General features: G+C 38.1%; 1 protein-coding gene across 7 annotated transcripts in view; it reads right to left on the bottom strand.

Annotated features, from left to right (window-relative positions):
• ehbp1l1a (EH domain binding protein 1-like 1a) overlaps positions 1–17,834 on the bottom strand; it is a 41,527-nt gene that overhangs the window by 4,761 nt on the left and 18,932 nt on the right. For 2 of the 7 annotated variants that reach the window (XM_056259242.1, XM_056259244.1), the window contains 14 exons: positions 16,980–17,432; positions 15,578–15,808; positions 14,366–14,425; positions 14,087–14,246; positions 12,366–12,767; positions 6,730–9,239; positions 6,590–6,638; positions 5,904–6,104; positions 5,123–5,599; positions 1,712–4,444; positions 1,039–1,273; positions 799–953; positions 645–693; positions 30–554 (listed from right to left, as the gene is read on the bottom strand). In XM_056259242.1, coding sequence (XP_056115217.1) covers positions 30–554; positions 645–693; positions 799–953; positions 1,039–1,273; positions 1,712–4,444; positions 5,123–5,599; positions 5,904–6,104; positions 6,590–6,638; positions 6,730–9,239; positions 12,366–12,767; positions 14,087–14,246; positions 14,366–14,425; positions 15,578–15,808; positions 16,980–17,432 — 8,240 coding nt within the window. Of the gene's footprint in view, positions 1–29; positions 555–644; positions 694–798; positions 954–1,038; positions 1,274–1,711; positions 4,445–5,122; positions 5,600–5,903; positions 6,105–6,589; positions 6,639–6,729; positions 9,240–9,687; positions 9,754–9,833; positions 12,025–12,365; positions 12,768–14,086; positions 14,247–14,365; positions 14,426–15,577; positions 15,809–16,979; positions 17,433–17,834 lie in introns of those variants that run through there. The other 5 variants (XM_056259247.1, XM_056259248.1, XM_056259243.1 and 2 more) reach the window with 4 other exon arrangements.

Raw genomic sequence — 17,834 nt, 5'->3', positions numbered from 1 at the left:
ACTAGTAGAGTATGTTTTTAATGTTATACCTCTGTACTGCTCTGCTGTTCGTGTGGTTCGGGCTCATCCAGTGACTCTCCCCGCAGCTTCGATCTGCGTTTTTTTACAAGATCTGCATCCTTGACGTGAGAAAAAGCTTTTGAGGCGTGAGTTCTGGGTGGTGCCACCGGAGGCTGTGCAGACCCTGAACCTCCATCCTGGCTCAGGCCCTGTGTTCGCTTCATTCTTGGAGGTGGGACCAAGGCACCGACCTTTCCCTCCCTTTCAGGGAAGCTTCCATTGGTCTCTAGAGTGAGTCCGCTGCTCTGAAGCCTTTCGGCACAGTAGCGAGCAGCGGCTTCAGGATCGGCTTCCTCCCTCTTTTCACCAACAGCATAACTGGACTCGCTGCTGTTCTTCTCGATCTGAATGACACTGAGCTCCTGGCCCATGAAACAGGTGCGGATCTGGTTGAGATACGTCATCACGATGAGCCTGTCGGGAACTGCCAGCAGCACCATGTCAGTGGGCTCTATCAGCCTGGAGATGCCGAGTTCAGCAAAGCCATCAAATGCCTACGAATAGAAAAATCTTTATTTTTTACCATTTCCTGATCACAGGGAGAAAAAAACAGTCATTATCAATTATTAAAAGGGGTGGATCACCTTCTTGTTGTTGCGTTTAATGTCATACGGATCCAGCATTTCATAATTCCTAAAGACAAAATAGCAAACAAACATGATATTGAATAAGATTGAGTTGATCAAATATACATAAACCATTTAACATGTATGCCTTCTTCCACATTAAAACACCCACACTTTATTTGGATGGAAGTGATGCAGGATGGCACAGAAAGCAAGGCCGTTTCTCCACGAGGTGCTGAAATTTGTTATTCGCACACCCTTGTAACCTTGTGTGACCTTTTGGCACCATTCCAACAGAGACTGGCTTGAATTCACCAAGGTCGTAATCTGGATTTGAACGCAGAACAAATTAACCACCTGCTCATTAATATGGTAACAATCAACATAATAAAAAAGCAGTAGATCCATCAACCTCTATTTCACTGGTCGGCGATGTGTGAGCTGTGAAACTTCCCTGAAGGTCCATGGCATCTGCTGCAGCTCTACGTTTATTACGAACAGGCACTGTGGGCTCAGTATTAGCCTTTCCTGAAACCTGAAGCTGATTGGCTGATTGGCTGACGTCTTCTGGGAAAGAGGCACTTAAACGTTTCTTCACGCGAGGCATTGGAACAGGAAAACTTGAGGAGTCTTCAGCTGCTTCTTGTCTAGATAAAAGAAACAAAAGAAATATTAAACAAAACTGCTGATTTCTACATCTAAATAAACCAATATTGCAAAAGCTATTCCAACTCATGTAAATACATCTCTTTCAAGCATAAAAATAAATTCAGAATTAGTTTCACAAAGCATGACATCAAAATTAAACAAACGAGCACCAATGTCTTTATCTTTATCATACATTCATTTATTTTATTTACATTTAGCAATTTTTTCATAAAGACAAACAGTTTAACTTAAAGGTCAAACCATTAATGACTAAATTAACCATACATTGGCATTGTTTTTGAAACCCCAACATTGAGGAAGCAACATTATTGGTCAAAAGACAGAGCACCTCTAGTGACCAGTTACAGCACTTATAGAAAATAAAAATGTGCAAGTGTAATGTCTACAAATGGGACAGTCGGTCCTACAAAACTTACCCCGACACATCTAAGACAACGCCTGAGTCATCTAAAGTGTCCATGCTCAAATCAACCTCATTATCTCCAGAATGTACAGCATCCTTTTCTTCCTCAACACTTTGATCTTTTTCAATTTGTTGCTCTTTCACAGGAGACTTCTCCCCATTTTCCTCACAATGTTCACCAAGTGGAGCACCAGTCTTGTGTATTTCACTGTTTACTGTCACATCAGGAACTATCTGTCCAGTGAGGTCTAAACCGGACTCCTTTTTGTTTAGCTCTAGTTCTTTTGCAATTGTGGTGGATGAATCCTCAAGGCTGTTAATCCCTGATTCTGCCCTCACCTGCATGGGCACTTCGACGGAACATTGTTTATTGTCTGAGAGAGGAAGGACTTCTACGTTAAGAGAATCTACAGGAGGAGGTGGACAAGTCAAGGGATCAGTGAGATCATCTGGAAATGAGCAACTTAGTCGTTTCTTTACACGTGGTACTGGGACTGGCAGAGTTGAATCTTGATGGTCTTCTGTTGGGAGAACAATGTTGTCTGAATCTGCTTGAGACACAAGGGTGGATGAAGGGGCTGGGAGATCATCTGGAAAAGAACCACTGAGACGTTTCTTTAAACGTGGTACTGGGACTGGCAGAGTTGAATCTTGATGGTCTTCTGTTGGGAGAACAATGTTGTCTGAATCTGCTTGAGACACAAGGGTGGATGAAGGGGCTGGGAGATCATCTGGGAAAGAACCACTGAGACGTTTCTTTGAACGTGGTACTGGGACTGGCAGAGTTGAATCTTGATGGTCTTCTGTTGGGAGAACAATGTTGTCTGAATCTGCTTGAGACACAAGGGTGGATAAAGAGGCTGGGAGATCATCTGGGAAAGAACCACTGAGTCGTTTCTTTATACGTGGCACTGGGACTGGCAGAGTTGAATCTTGATGGTCTTCTGTTGGGAGAACAATGTTGTCTGAATCTGCTTGAGACACAAGGGTGGATGAAGGGGCTGGGAGATCATCTGGGAAAGAACCACTGAGACGTTTCTTTGAACGTGGTACTGGGACTGGCAGAGTTGAATCTTGATGGTCTTCTGTTGGGAGAACAATGTTGTCTGAATCTGCTTGAGACACAAGGGTGGATGAAGGGGCTGGGAGATCATCTGGGAAAGAACCACTGAGTCGTTTCTTTATACGTGGTACTGGGACTGGCAGAGTTAAATCTTGATGGTCTTCTGTTTGGAGAACAATGTTGTCTGAATCTGCTTGAGACACAAGGGTGGATGAAGGGGCTGGGAGATCATCTGGAAAAGAACCACTGAGACGTTTCTTTGAACGTGGTACTGGGACTGGCAGAGTTGAATCTTGATGGTCTTCTGTTTGGAGAACAATGTTGTCTGAATCTGCTTGAGACACAATGGTGGTTGGAGGGGCTGGGAGATCATCTGGAAAAGAACCACTGAGACGTTTCTTTGAACGTGGTACTGGGACTGGCAGAGTTGAATCTTGATGGTCTTCTGTTGGGAGAACAATGTTGTCTGAATCTGCTTGAGACACAAGGGTGGATAAAGAGGCTGGGAGATCATCTGGAAAAGAACCACTGAGGCGTTTCTTTATACGTGGCACTGGGACTGGCAGTGTTGAATCTTTATGGTCTTCTGTTTGGCGAACAATGTTGTCTGAATCTGCTTGAGAGACAAGGGTGGATAAAGGGGCTGGGAGATCATCTGGAAAAGAACCACTGAGACGTTTCTTTATACATGGCATTTTCACTGGCAGACTTGAATCCTGTTGGTCTTCTGTTTGAAGAGCAATGTTATCTGAATCTGCTTCAGAAGGAGGTGTGGATGAAGGGTCTGGGAGATCATCTGTAAAAGAACCACTGAAACGTTTCTTCACACGTGCCATTGGAACTGGAAGATAAATGCATTTGTTTCGCATTTTCACTTCAGACATATCAGGAACATTCAAATCCAGCTGTACCTGATCTTTCATGTTCAGTTCATTACCAGCTTCGGCCTTTCTTGTCTCTTCAGACAGAGACATATCGCTGATGACAGAAGACAACATGCTCTTTATTTCAAACTCTTCATTGGCATCATTTATGCTGGTTTGAGCTTTACTCTTCCGCCTTTGAGGAGCACACACTTGTGTGACTTTTGGAGGCAATAGGGGAACGTTTTCTCCATCGTTGCTATGACAGGATGCTATAATTTCTTGGGGTGTGGGCTTCTCTTTGGGTGCTGGTGAACAAATCTCAATTTTGGATACCTTTAACTCATTTTCAGCTGCTTCTTTCACTGAAGTATCTACAGGAAAATAAGCACTTTCGCGTTTCTTGGTCCGTGACAATGGGACAGGTACATGCGTTTCTAAAGATGTACCTTCATCTGCCGTAGTTGATGAACTTTGGATGGTGGTGAGGGCTGTAACTGGCTGTACACTGTGTGAAGTACTCTGAGAATTCTGTCCAGTTTGTTTTATGACACAGATGTTGTCACTTTGAGCATTTGGTTCAGCTGGATTGGAAACTGGTGTTGATAACAGAATGTTCTCTTGAAGAATATCCTGCCTCTTGCTCCTTCTTGGTGGCAAAAGTTCTTCTGAAGTTGAAACATCAGTCTGTTCTGCAACAGTCTTTGGGTTATTAGGATTATTTAAAAACAGTAAAGACATAGGTGTTTCTTCATCCAGCAATTCGTCCTTAGTCCTTTGGATGAAAAGAGAGACTTCTTGCACAATATGCTGTTGTGGCCTTAAGGACAAAAATACAGTGTCACTACATTCATTTTTGTTTTGAGATAAGTAACGAATACTGCTTTCCAATGACACACTTATAAACCACAGCCAACAGATACATACTTTTTTATCAAGCAACATTACCACAGCTTAAAGTACAGCCATCAGAAATGGCATACCTTTGCAACATGCAACGAGTAAATTAAAGTCACAACAGATGCAGATTTTGTAATAACAGCACAGATATCACAATCTTAGCTAAACAAACAAATGTCTTTAAGGGTGCAGTGTATTTGTTGTTGTTGTTGTTGTTGTTTTAAAATACTTTCTCTTCCCAGTTATATGTGAAGATATAACAGTAAGTAAAAACTGTGGCTCTTTCAAAATAGTTCCTGTCTGCTAATGGTATTATTTGAATGCTGACAACTCATTGGGCCACAATCATTATTTCTCCAATTCCATTTTGCGCCACTAGGGGCATTAAAATGGCACAGTGCACCTTTAGGGCAAAAAGCAGAATTAAACACATGGACAATTTGTCTTTCTTTCTTTTTTAATTACAGCCATTTCACTGCAAAATGTGTGCCAATGTGAGGAGGAAACCGCTAAAATAAAATAAAACATAATATAGCCATGCTGCTGTTTGCAGGACTGACGTTGTTGGGTTTGAATGCAACACTCTTGATTAACTCACCCCTCCTCTTGAAATATTGTGGTGGACACCTCATCCCTCAATGTCTCAAACATTTTACTTTCTGTCACAATCTCATCATTACAGGTTTCCTCTTGAACATATGTTATACCCCCTTGAATCAAGGAGTCAGCACATGTGTTATCCTTCTCTTCTTTAGTTATCTCATGAAGGTCAGCCTCCGTCAGGGGGGGCCACTTCCGCATTAGGCAAAATTCTTCATCTTCAACAAACCAGCTTTCAGATTCTTTTGATGACAGTGATGTTTCTGAACAACCACTAACCAAACGCCACATGTAGGGTTCAGCAGAATCGAACACCTCAGGCTCTGCTGCCTCCAATGACTGATAACTTCCACTAGCTATGCGAGTCCCGCTGCCCTCGAGATCCACAGAGGATGAAAGGCTGTTGAGAGGATCTAAAGCGTCCGTTACCGATCCAGAGCTAGAGGGCTGCAATATTGCTGCAACGGTCTCATAACTAAAAGAAAGCAACACTTAAAATGTGAAAAGTAAAAAAAAAAAAAAAAAAAAAACAGTTTTCCTAACAATAAACGGCAAAATATGATATTACTGTAAATGAAAATAAATTGCTCTAACAAAAGAAAACATTTGTATATGGTTAGGAGTCATTTTATTGATTTCTCATTACATTTATATAAATCTTACAAAACTTAAAACAAAACAAAAAACATTGACCTACATAGATTTTAAGTGTTTTTCTCCAACAAATATTCATCCCAACATGCTCAATTTTTTCACTCAGTTATGTTATTCGATCTTACCCTCTGTGAAAGACATCAACTATACTCTGAACAAGACCAGAAGATTCTTCCTTTTCTGTGGAAGTATCCTCTGCCTCCAAAACCTCCCATCCTAACATTAGAGCAGTCTCTCCTGGCTCTGCGGTATCATGGGTTTTACTAGTGGACTGCTCCCCGACATGTTGCTCCTCTAAAAGAGACTTCTCCTGATGGTTTTCAATACTGATACAGAATAGTTCACGAGTTAAAAGTGAAGTCTGCAGGGTCTGTGATGCAATTCACATGCACCATGCGTATCTCTCGTACACACACCCAAAATCTTTAGGGTACACCATACAGTGAGATGATATAATAGTGTTAGTGCGAAACTCATAGCCAGTTAATTCAAATCATGTTGAGGCATATTTTATTGGATTATTTTGAATGACACAATGGGTGTTGTCTTTACATGAACAAGCTTGCATAAAGCTTCCATAAAGCCAAAACAATGTCAAGATCATTATAATATAATTTAATATAATATAATATAATATAATATAATATAATATAATATAATATAATATAATATAATATAATATAATATAATAAAGTAGTAAAACAACTGTAAGAAATGTGGTCTGCAGTTACGTAAAGCAAATCAAACAATGTCAAAATCTATTGCAAATGCAGCAACAGAACACAAATAAAAAACATGCCATGTAACTCACCCTTCAACCAAGGGCATCTTGTGAAAACGTCCTATTTCTTTAGGATTATCTTTAAAAAAAATACATTTAAAAAATCTTAACATTTCTGAGAATACATTTTGTTTAATGTTAAAGCCTAACTCTAATGTTGGGTATCTTACCAGTTCCTGTTATGTCCAGTGATTGATTCCTTTCTGATTCTATGTATTGAGTAAATTTGGCATCAAATTCAATGTGTTCTTGTGGTAGACTTGATGGAAAAAATGCATATGTAGAAGCATGTGGGAAATCAGGAAGCCTCGCTTCAACTGGAGAACATGACACTTCAGTGGCCAGGTTATTGAAACCTATTTCATCATTTGCAGGGAATGAAGCTTCTGAAGATGGCAAGACAAATGTCATCACATGCTCTTCTTGTTTTAGACTTTCTGAGCATGGAAAACCATAATTGTTGGCCTTATTAGGGCAGGTAGGAGTAAGCAAGAACATAGTTTTTGAATACTCTTCATAATCCTTTGTACAACTTAAAAAGAAAACTGGTCTTTCTTTAAGAGGTTTGACCCATATAGGCTTCTGAGCGGACCATATCCTTTCTTGAGACTCTTCTATGGGCATAAGTTTTACTGTAGGAACACCTTCGATACAAGAAAGAATTGGGCAAGAATGCAAAATGCTGACTATGTCTGGTTCTTTACTGAGATAGAAGCCCTCCACTTTAACCTGAGGAACAGAGGGAAAACCAGGTATGCATGCTTCTCTCGGGCAGGTGGGCACTAGTGTAAACATCCTCTGCAAAATATATTTGTCTGTTTCTTCATATGGAGTTGCTAAATTAAACTGGAAAAGCAGTTCTGATCTGGTTCTCAATGGACTCTTCAACAGGGGTGTTTCATCTGCAAACCATGGTCCTGTGTTTATTCTCTCATATGATGAGAATCCCATGATTCTTGAAGCCTTCGGAACACACTGATGAAGATCAACCATATTGGGAGGAAGTGTAGCTTTGCGCTTAGGTGCATATGGAAATCCTGGTATTCTTGCCTTTGATGGACAGGTTGGAGCCAATGCAAACATTATTTTAGTTAATTCACTGAGCCAATCTACTCTGTCAACAAGAACAACAGGTTGTTTTTTAAAAGATGCATTGCACAATGTTTTCTTGTCAATAGACCAATCTAAATGCTCTCTTTTAGCAGAAAATCCAATAACAATTGACTTCTCCGGGCAAGCTGGAAGCATGCAAAGCATTATTGGTTCGGGCACAGATGGAAACCCTGGAATACAGACCACTGATGGACATGTAGGTGCCAGAGCATACATTCTATGACCATTTTCTTTCCATTTCTTGTCCATGTCCAAAACAACAGGGAGTTTCTTTAATTGACTTGACCACAAAATGACTGTACTCATAGGCCAATCGGACGTCTTTGGGATCTGGATGCTCGGACAACCAGCTACATTTGAAACCTTTGGGCAAGAGGGACAAATGTTTTGCATGTTCAGCTCCATCTGTGACTTAGGTTGTGGTCTAGATGGAAAGCCAGGAATACATGACGCTTGTGGGCATGTTGGTGCCAGAGCTATAATCTGTGAGTCTTTTTCATCTGTACTGGGATCAAAAATACCAGTCTGTCTATCTTTGAGTACATTGCAAAAGATTATTGATTGATAACTAATGCACTCCTTGCTTTCAAGGACCCTTAGAGATGGACATCCAGGGATTCTAGAAAGCACCGGACAGGATGGGAGAAGCTCCAACATATTTGGCTCAATTTGGGTTTCAGGGGTAGAATCTGGAATTTGTGCAGCGTTTTCAGAAATGAAGTTTAATATCTCATTCGCAGGCTTGGAATCATCCCTTTGTTTAGAATCAGCAACTGTAGACTCTTGAATGTCTAATTTATCACATGATTGAGTAATTATTTCTTCACTGTTTGATGCAGATGGAAAATCAGGATTAAGTGTTGAAGATGGGACTGTGGCCACCATCATTACAGGGATCTCTAAATACTCAACTGGGCTATCAATGTCTAAAACTTGCTTTGGCTCAGGAAGTTCTTCCAATAATGATGTTTCAATGCTCAGCCACTCCTTGTGATGCTTTTCTTCTGGAACTGGGGTCTGTGAAGATGTGTCTACAACAATGGATGTTTCTGGGCAAGATGGACATGGGGCCTCTGTGAGTCTTTTAGCAGATGCAAAGCCAGGAATTCTTGCTTCATTTGGACATATGCATGTCAGGGACACCATTTTTGCCTCAAAGGGGGATTTGTCGAAATATGGCATAAACAAAATATTTTTTGTTGATCTACATGGCTCATCCCAAATTACACTTAAATCAGTTGGCCAGTTGATTAGGTCTGTTTTGCATATGCTTGACAGCGCTGTAGATGGACATCCAAAAACTCTTGAGAACAGTGGACATGATGGAAGAAGATCTACCATGTTTGGTACACACTCTTGTTGCAGTCCTGTAGGTCGATCTTTTGCTGTAGAAGGGACCAGACTATTGTGATCTTCTGTAGTCTCTTCTTCTTTCTGTAAAGCGTCAACAAACTGTTCTGTTCTGTCTTGTGCAGCCCATAATATACCTTCAACCACGTCCACGTTTTCAGTCAGAGTGTCTCCGTAGTTTTCAGAAGGTGGAATCTGAGCACTTATGCTTTGACAGCTGAGAAAAATAAGCATATAATCAGATCTCATATGACAATACAAGACAATTTGACTGCATGCGTCATTCCATTTGCTGGCAGCCAATTAACTGTTTCAATGAACGTGTCCTCCTGAACACTTCATGAACTAACTGATGGGCTCAACAACTACAGCAGGCCTAAATTGTCTTCACTACACATCGTTTGCTGTGCCTAGTTTTCACACCATTAGGCATTTATCAATTTAAAGGCATGGTTGACCCAAAAATGAAAGGGTCAACTTTGTAGGGTCTACTGACTAAATAAGAAATTCATACAGGTTTGGAACAGCATTTTTCCTTTTGGGGTGAACTATGCCTTTAAGAGCACAGTGGATAAATGTTATGCAGACGGGAAAATTCTGATGCAATTAGGGCAAGGCAAAGCAATAAATTAATACTCTATCTTATGTTTCCTTGCCAAACTCACCTCTCCTCAACAGTCAGTAATAGTGGCATGTCTGGTATGGAGTGCCACATTCTGAAATGCATTTTCCTAGAAACAAGTGTCAAAGTATTTCATGCACTATCCACTGATAAGCAATTCAAAATGAACTTCTCAACTTCTGAACTTACCCCCTCTCCAGAATTCCCTTTTGTCCTTCCTCACACCTTGCCCAAAAGTTCACATTCTCCTTGGTCTTCTCTAATGCAAAACTACTGCCAGACTGTTTTGCACTGGACAGGTCCATTTCAATTTCTGCTGGACCAAGTACAGCTAAAGTTTCTTGTTTATGGCAAACATCTTCTATTGACGCTTGGCTATTATTTGTCTGATAAAGAATATGTGGAGATTCAAAACATGTGGATGGAAAGCCAGGGACACTGGACCGCTTTGCACAGGATGTCAGCATCATAGCCATGTCTTCTACGTCTGAATTCAGGTGATTGTCATATGTTTGATTCAAGTTTGTTAAGGAAGAACATACCATATCAGACTCATTCTTTGAGGTCCTCCTGTACAGTTGCTTTGCATCCACAGGCCATGCACTTGAATCCATTGCTTCATTTCCTAAATCAACAGATGGCATACCTAATACTTTTGTAAAATGTGAACAAGATGGCATGAGGGAAACCATATCTGGTGCCTTCTTAGTTTTTAGTTTTGGGGCAGATGGGAAGCCGGGTAATTTAGCACTGGTTGCACAACTTGGGCGCAAAGCTACCATATCCCTAATGATAGCTTTATCATTCATTTCTCTGTACTGAGGTGGAACTGCTTGCATGGACTGACATTTTCTGCTTAATTGTTTAACCCATAATGGCCTTTCATTTTCAGGCCACTGGAATTCCACTTCAGATATTACACTTGATAGCATCCCAGGCACATTTGAAAATGTTGGGCAAGAAGGGAAAAGATAAAGCATTAATTTGGGCTTTGGTGCAGATGGAAAGCCAGGAACACTTGCTTTCACTGGACAACTTGGCAAAATAGCATACATTTCTTTAAAACTCTCTTTGTTCTGATTATAAATGTTTAACCTGTCAGATGTGAACATTGGCGAACACCTTCTCGCAAAAAAGGCTTTCTCCTTAAAAGGCCAATTATTTACCATAGCCTTATCAATTTTGCTTGGGTCTAAAGAGGGGAAGCCTGGAGTTTTAGCTGTCTGAGGGCATGTTGACAGAGTACCAGACGTTATTTGTGTTTTAGGCACGAGCCACGGTGCAGAAGGAAATCCAGGTTTTCTTGCTTTTCTAGGGCAAGATGGTATCAATGACAGCATATTGTTAAAAATAGATTTGTTTTCTGTAACTTCATACTGCGCTGGATATGGACAGATTAAATGACATGGCTGAGATGTTAGTGTCTTCATCCAAAATGGTTTAATGTCCTTTGGCCACTGCTTAAGTGAATCTGATGTGCTTGGAAGAATTTGTATAGTTGATATTCCAAGGACACAAGAGGCTGTTGGAGATGAAGGTAGGAGTTTTGTCATACAGAATGCAGTGTCTTGTTTTCGTTTTGGTGCAGATGGAAAACCAGGAGTCCTCGCTTTTCTTGGGCAAGATGGTACTAAGCTCACTATCCCGGTTAACTGGTCCTCTTTCAATATGTTTACAACTTGAGGCAAACTGGACTGGTTCTTTTGTGCTATTATCAGAGATGTTTCATTGTTGGTCGGCCATTGTTGGATGATATTTTGACTGCCAAGTTCTTTTGCAGACGGAAATCCAGCAATGCAGGAAACTTTAGGACAACATGGTGAAATCCTGACCATACTTAGTGGAACTGGTTTTGGAGCAGATGGAAATCCTGAAATCCTGGGTGCTTCCGCACAAGATGACCTCAACGCAACCATATTTCTTGCAGTTTCAGAATCCACCTTCATTGAAGATGCTGGCAAAATCTGTTTCTTACTTTTCTTAAAATAAAATACTAAATTCTCTTTAGGCCAGATTTCATCTGTGCAAGTGATTGGATATCTTGAAGGAAAACCTGGAACTACAGAGACATCTGGACATAATGGTAGAAGACTGACCATATTGTAAGGCAAAGATGGGAATCCAGGAATGCTGGCAGTTCTTGGGCAAGTTAAATGTAGTGATATCATATTTTCCACAGGGATCCCATCATACAATGAGCAATCCATATCTTGAATACATTTTGCTGGTTTCTCTTTTTGAATGTACTCTTTCAGTATCTTCACAGACCCTTCCCAAGGCCACTTAGTGTCTTGAAAGTTAATAGATGGCATCCCAGGTACAAAAGCAGTTTTCGGACAGGCTGGAAGAAGATACATCATGCTGGGAACAGATGGAGAACTGTCGATTAGGGGGAGAACACTTAATTCCTGGTTCATTCTAGGTAGTCCATCTACAAACAAGTCTCCTTTTTGATTTTCAACTGTTTTATCAACCAATATGGATGGTGACCAAGGAGAATGTGATACTTTTGGGCAAGAGGGCAGCAAAGCGGCCATGCTTTTGGCGCTGAGGGACAGGGACATTAGAACAGAGATCAGAGGGAGGATGTAAAATGGATTTATAAATAATAATAATAAGCGAATGGACCGCAACACATATTAATATAGCATAATAAGCATAAAATGTAACACAGTAACTATATACTACCAAATTTGACGGACGCATGCAGAACATACTTACCCTTCATCAATTTGATCTGACTGGGACATTTCTGGATTTGAGAGCAGTTGTGGCACAGGTTCTTCTTGCTCTTGTATTTCCGCTGATTGAAAGCTACTTTGAAACGGCTCTGTTTTGTCTTTACAAGGAATCATCTTGTCTTCTGTCTGCTCATGTGCAGCTGGGAGTAAAACGGCCTGCTCAGCAGAGCTCTGTGAAAACTCTGACTGATTGATCTGGACCTTAGTTAATGGGGCGGCAAATGTAGGGGCTGGAGCAGGTTCTGGGACAGTTTCGAGGGCTGCAGTAGTGGATACTCTAACGGTATCAGACAGCTCTGGTTTTGGCAGCTCAAAATGTGAGACATCAGTGACATTGGGTGACATATGTTCAGTGGGCAGCAGAGAGGTCATACTCTCTGGTCTAAGAAGAAAACACATCAGAACTGATGAGGAGTGATGAGATGATACCAAGGAAAAGTTTAAATTATACTGCATGGCATCACCTTAAACCAATGTCAATTACCTTTCTCTGAATCAATAGTGTTAATGAAACACCATGCTGAAATGCAAAGTCATTTTAAACCAATTTTAAACAACAATTGTTTCATGCCCCGCTTGGTATGAAGATAAAAATGCTCATTTATTATTTTTTCCTCCATTCATCATGGTGGAACTTGTGTTTTAACATGCAAATTAATACAAAAAGCAAATTAAGGGACTTTGACCCTGAATTTACACCAAAAGAAACCCAATAGCCTCAAAATGTCAATAACCATTTCTATGAAATTAAAAACTGGTTTGTTGCTTTAGTCACCTTGTGGGAAGTGTTTTTTTTTTTTTACTAAATTTATATAATTTTGGTTTTAATGCAGGGTTAAAGTCCTCACAAATGTAAGTGGCCATAAAAATGTATGCAATACAGGAAACCCCATTCAGGATAATTCTAAAAAATATATAAAAATAAATAAAAGTAAATAAATAAAATAAAGAATGGAATGGAATGAAATGAAATAAAACAAAATAAAATAAAATAATAGAAAAAATAAAGAATACAATAAAATAAATAAAAGTAAATGAATCAAATAAAATATAAAATGGAATTAAATGAAAAAAAATAAAAATAATAATAATAGAAAAAATAAAGAATAAAATAAAATAAATAAATAAATAAAATAAAATATAAAATGGAATGAAATTAAATGAAATAAAAAAGGAATAGAAAAAATAAAGAATAAAATAAAATAAAATAAAATAAATAAATAAAATAAAATATAAAATGGAATGAAAAAAATAAAAATAAATAATAATAGAAAAAATAAAGAATAAAATAAAATACAATAAAATACAATATTAATAAGAAAATAATAATACAAATAAAATAAAAAATATAAAGTAAAGTAAAGAATGAAATTAAATGAAATACAATAAAATACAATAAAATAAGAAAATATAAAATATAAAATATAAAATAAAATAAAGAATGAAATTAAATAATAATATAAATAATAATATTTATATAAAATAATAATATAAAATAAAAAATAGATTAGGTTGTTATTTTTGCATCCAAAAAAAAAAAAAAAAGTGTTCACAATAAAGTCATCCATAGTAGTAAATGCAACACTAAAGTATTCCAGATATTAATACCAAATTGTCAGTGCATTACTGATGTCAACAAACAACTTCACTCCATCAATGCACTTGCTATTGACATCAACCAATTTTCTGCATATTACTCACCCTCTTGCAGGCCGGACAACCTCAAGTCCAAAAACAGGCCGTTGCTTGTCCATAGAGTTGTTTGGTCTTTGGCTGGCTATACTGATGACTCCGGCTCTGCGAGGGTGAGGTTCGTGGTTCTGAGGAACATCTGAAGGTTTGGCGCTTGCATCCTCATCAGCTGCAGAGATATTCACAGAGATCACAAAAGAATTACTAATATGTCAAGGGAGATTTATTTATTTATAAATGTATAAACAATGAGCAATAGCAATAAGAGCAGCTGTAGTGAATACTCACCAGTACACACAGTATTGGGATATTCCTCTTCTGGTAGTACACTTAACTGTCTGTGTGTCTCTGAAATATAATATAATATATATAATATAACATACAGTATAATTTTTTATATATTTTACAAAATATTAAGCACAAAAGAGGAGGCATCATTCAACAAGCATTCTACTGATGCATTATCTGTTCCATCTGCTAAAGTTAACAGCACACAATATGGAATGGAGAGAAAGCTCAAGTCTTGTACATTTTTGTTAAGGTACCCATATGCTTGCAAGATCAGTATAATAAATCCAAATCATGCAAATTACATGTACGGTACCTAATTTATCATGTGAACTATGCATCTGCTATGATGTTCAAATATTTGGGGCCAGTAAGATTTTTTTTAAAGACAATACTTTTATTCAGCAAGAATGCTGAATAAAGAAATGTATAATTTTACGAAACATTTCTATTTCAAATCAATTCTGTTAGTAGTTTTCTTTTCAGCATATTGCAATGATTTCCGAAGGATCATGTGATGCTAAAGACTGGAGTAATGATACTGACAATTCAGCCTTGTCATAACAGCAATAAATTACTTTTTGCAATTTTAAAATAGAAAACAGGTTTTTAAAAATCATGTAATCTTTCACAATATTACTGTTTACACTGTATTTTTCGATCAGATAAATGCAGCCCTGGTGAACATAAATACAAACCAACCCCAAACTTTTGAACACTAGGGTGTTACTGGGTAGTTTTTTTTTTCATGTGTCCTCCAGGGGGCATAGCATCATGTAATTTAAGACTTATTGCATATGAGTTATCCGATTGTTATTAATAACCCTGTTTCATTTCTCTTTTTGTACTATTGAAACTCCTGTATGTTTATGGGAAACGCAACACTAGAATACCAGTAATACTCAAAAACTAGAATAAAACTTAAAATAATTGTTTAACTGAATGTTGCTAGTATCAAAAACATTGTATCAGTTAGTCAGAAATACTGTTTTTAGCAGTTTTATAGTTATGATGGATGTATGCAATCCACTGGGAAGAATGGAATGTGTGGCCCTTCTGACCCTGTGCTGTTATGCAAGAAATGTTGGAGTGTAATCTAAAACAGATCTCACTAGCTCAAGCCATGTTTAAATCTGTTGATCAATGTAAAACACACAATAACTATAATGAACACACACAGAATGAGAATGAAACACAGATAAAGGTGAGTACCTGTGAGTGAGTCAGAGGAAGGGACTGAAATGGAGGCAATAACAGGGGCTAGAGTGGATGTTTGTGTGTGAATGTGGGGGTCAGGGATCATGGAAGAGGGTGAAGGAAGAATGAAAGGAGAGGTTGGAGCATCTACAGGAGAAGGGGCTATTGGCCTGCGCACATTAGGTCTAACCACTGTGGGCACAACCTTATGTCTCCATTCGGACGTCTGGACCTCTGGGAGAGGCTCTGGGGTTGGCAATGACCAGATGAGAAAGGAAGATGATAGAAAAAGGAGAGAAGGATTACAAAGGAAGAATGGTTGAGAAGGATGAGATGAGTGCAGAGAGGTAAAAAATTAAAAGGTTTGGGTTCACCCAAAAAAACATACAAATTATATGCAAAATATATGAGAGTATGCATCTGTACTCTACTGCTATTTCTACAGTTCCTAGATGTGCAACACTGAATATCCACTGAATCTGTGGAAGCAAATTTGTCAAGCAAAATAAAATGAACTGAAAATGTTTTATATAATATATATATAAATAAAGTAAATTAAGTTTATTTAAATAAAAAGTGTATTATTTTATTATTATATATAATAGTATTATTATATAGGCTATATATAAAAATAAAATATATTATATTAGTATATAATAAAGTAAAATTATTAATTGTAAACAAAATAAAATTATTTATTTATTTTAATAACTAGCGAAATACCTTTCATTTGAGATCTTGTTGAATGGCAGCCACCAAAAATGCAATTCTTGAAAATGTAATGCATTAAAATAAGGGTTATTATAGTTAACTAAAACTAAAATCATTAAATAAAAAATAAACAACTTATTTTATTTCAGCTATTTGCCAAAGCAACATTTCTCATTTTCTCTAAGAATAAAAAAAAAAAAAAAATCAAGCACAAAAATTACCAAAAAACTAAATGACTAATACTTGTTTCAATTCAAAAGAAAACAGAAAATACATTTAAAAAATATAATAGTAACTCAATGATAATAAATTAACACGGATTAAAATGCAAGCACTGTTGATGCAATGCATTGTTTTTTGTTGTTGTTTTTTAAATTTGTGCGATTCAACATATTTTGTTATCATATTTTGTCATAATTTTACTGCCATAGGCTCATTTAATTCCCTTCTTTTCAAAAGCCAACAGGTTCGGAATATTATAAGGGTGAGTAAATGACAATTTTCATTTTTGAATAAACTATTCAGACAGCGAGGATTAAAGCTTTCACAATATTCATGCTCCATTGAAAGAGCAAACGAAACCCTTTCACAATGCAGATGAATGTTTTCATCTTAAACTCAAAAGATGAAAACTGATCAATTCAACAGTTTAACACGTGCAAACGAGTTTAGAACAGTCGTCCTAGAGTCTTTGTTTGTTCTCTACCTGAGTCAGAGACAACAGATGCTGTGACCACAGGACCAACATCAGGAGAGGAGCATAGAGGAGCACCAGAATCAGTTGGATGAGGAGAAACACAGGGATAAAGGGTGGACCGAGAGCTAGATGAGGCAGCAGGAGCAATAGAGAGAGAAACCAATGATGCTGAAGGAGGAGCGAGGATGGCGGCAGACATGGTTTGAGAGCCAGAAGTAGAGACAGACTCGGCACTGAGCATCTCAGAGGAAGGAGCTACACTGGGAGACGTTACACCAGGATTGGGAGTAATAGCAGAAACCTCCATTGGCTGAGGAAGCACATGGGATGAAGACAATGCAGGAAGTGAGGAGTTAATCGAGTTTGGATGACGCTGCGGGTTAATGTGTTCTGCAGAGGTGAAGGGAGCAGGACATAGAGCAGGGTGCAGCTTGGGAGACCTCCACTCTTTTTGCCAAGATGCTGGTGTTGACCATGGTAAATAACAGAGGTTGATGAATGGCAGAGTGCATGTATAAACAGACAGGGATACAAGAGGGAGAAGAAAGAAAAAAGACATTTATAATGTTACCAAAGATTTCCATTTCAAATGCTGTTCTGTGGAACTTTCTATTAATGAAACAATGCTGAAAAAAATGCATCACAGTTTCCACAAAAATATTATGCATTCATAATATTTTCAACATTGATAATAATAATAGGAAATGTAACTTGAGAAAAAATAGCATCAGCATTTCTGAAGGATCGTGTGACACTGAAGACTGGAGAAATGAAGCTGAAAATTCAGCTTTGTTATCACAGGAATTAAGGGAATTTTAAAATTAAAATAGAATAAAAATAGATTTTTTTCTATTTCACAATATT

Source organism: Rhinichthys klamathensis, unplaced genomic scaffold (genome assembly GCF_029890125.1).
Source record: "Rhinichthys klamathensis goyatoka isolate OS25496 unplaced genomic scaffold, OSU_Roscu_1.1 h1tg000165l_1, whole genome shotgun sequence".
Classification (NCBI taxonomy): domain Eukaryota; kingdom Metazoa; phylum Chordata; class Actinopteri; order Cypriniformes; family Leuciscidae; genus Rhinichthys; species Rhinichthys klamathensis.
The sequence above is the reverse complement of the archived record's forward strand: the minus strand, read 5'-3'. Positions and strand labels throughout refer to the sequence as shown.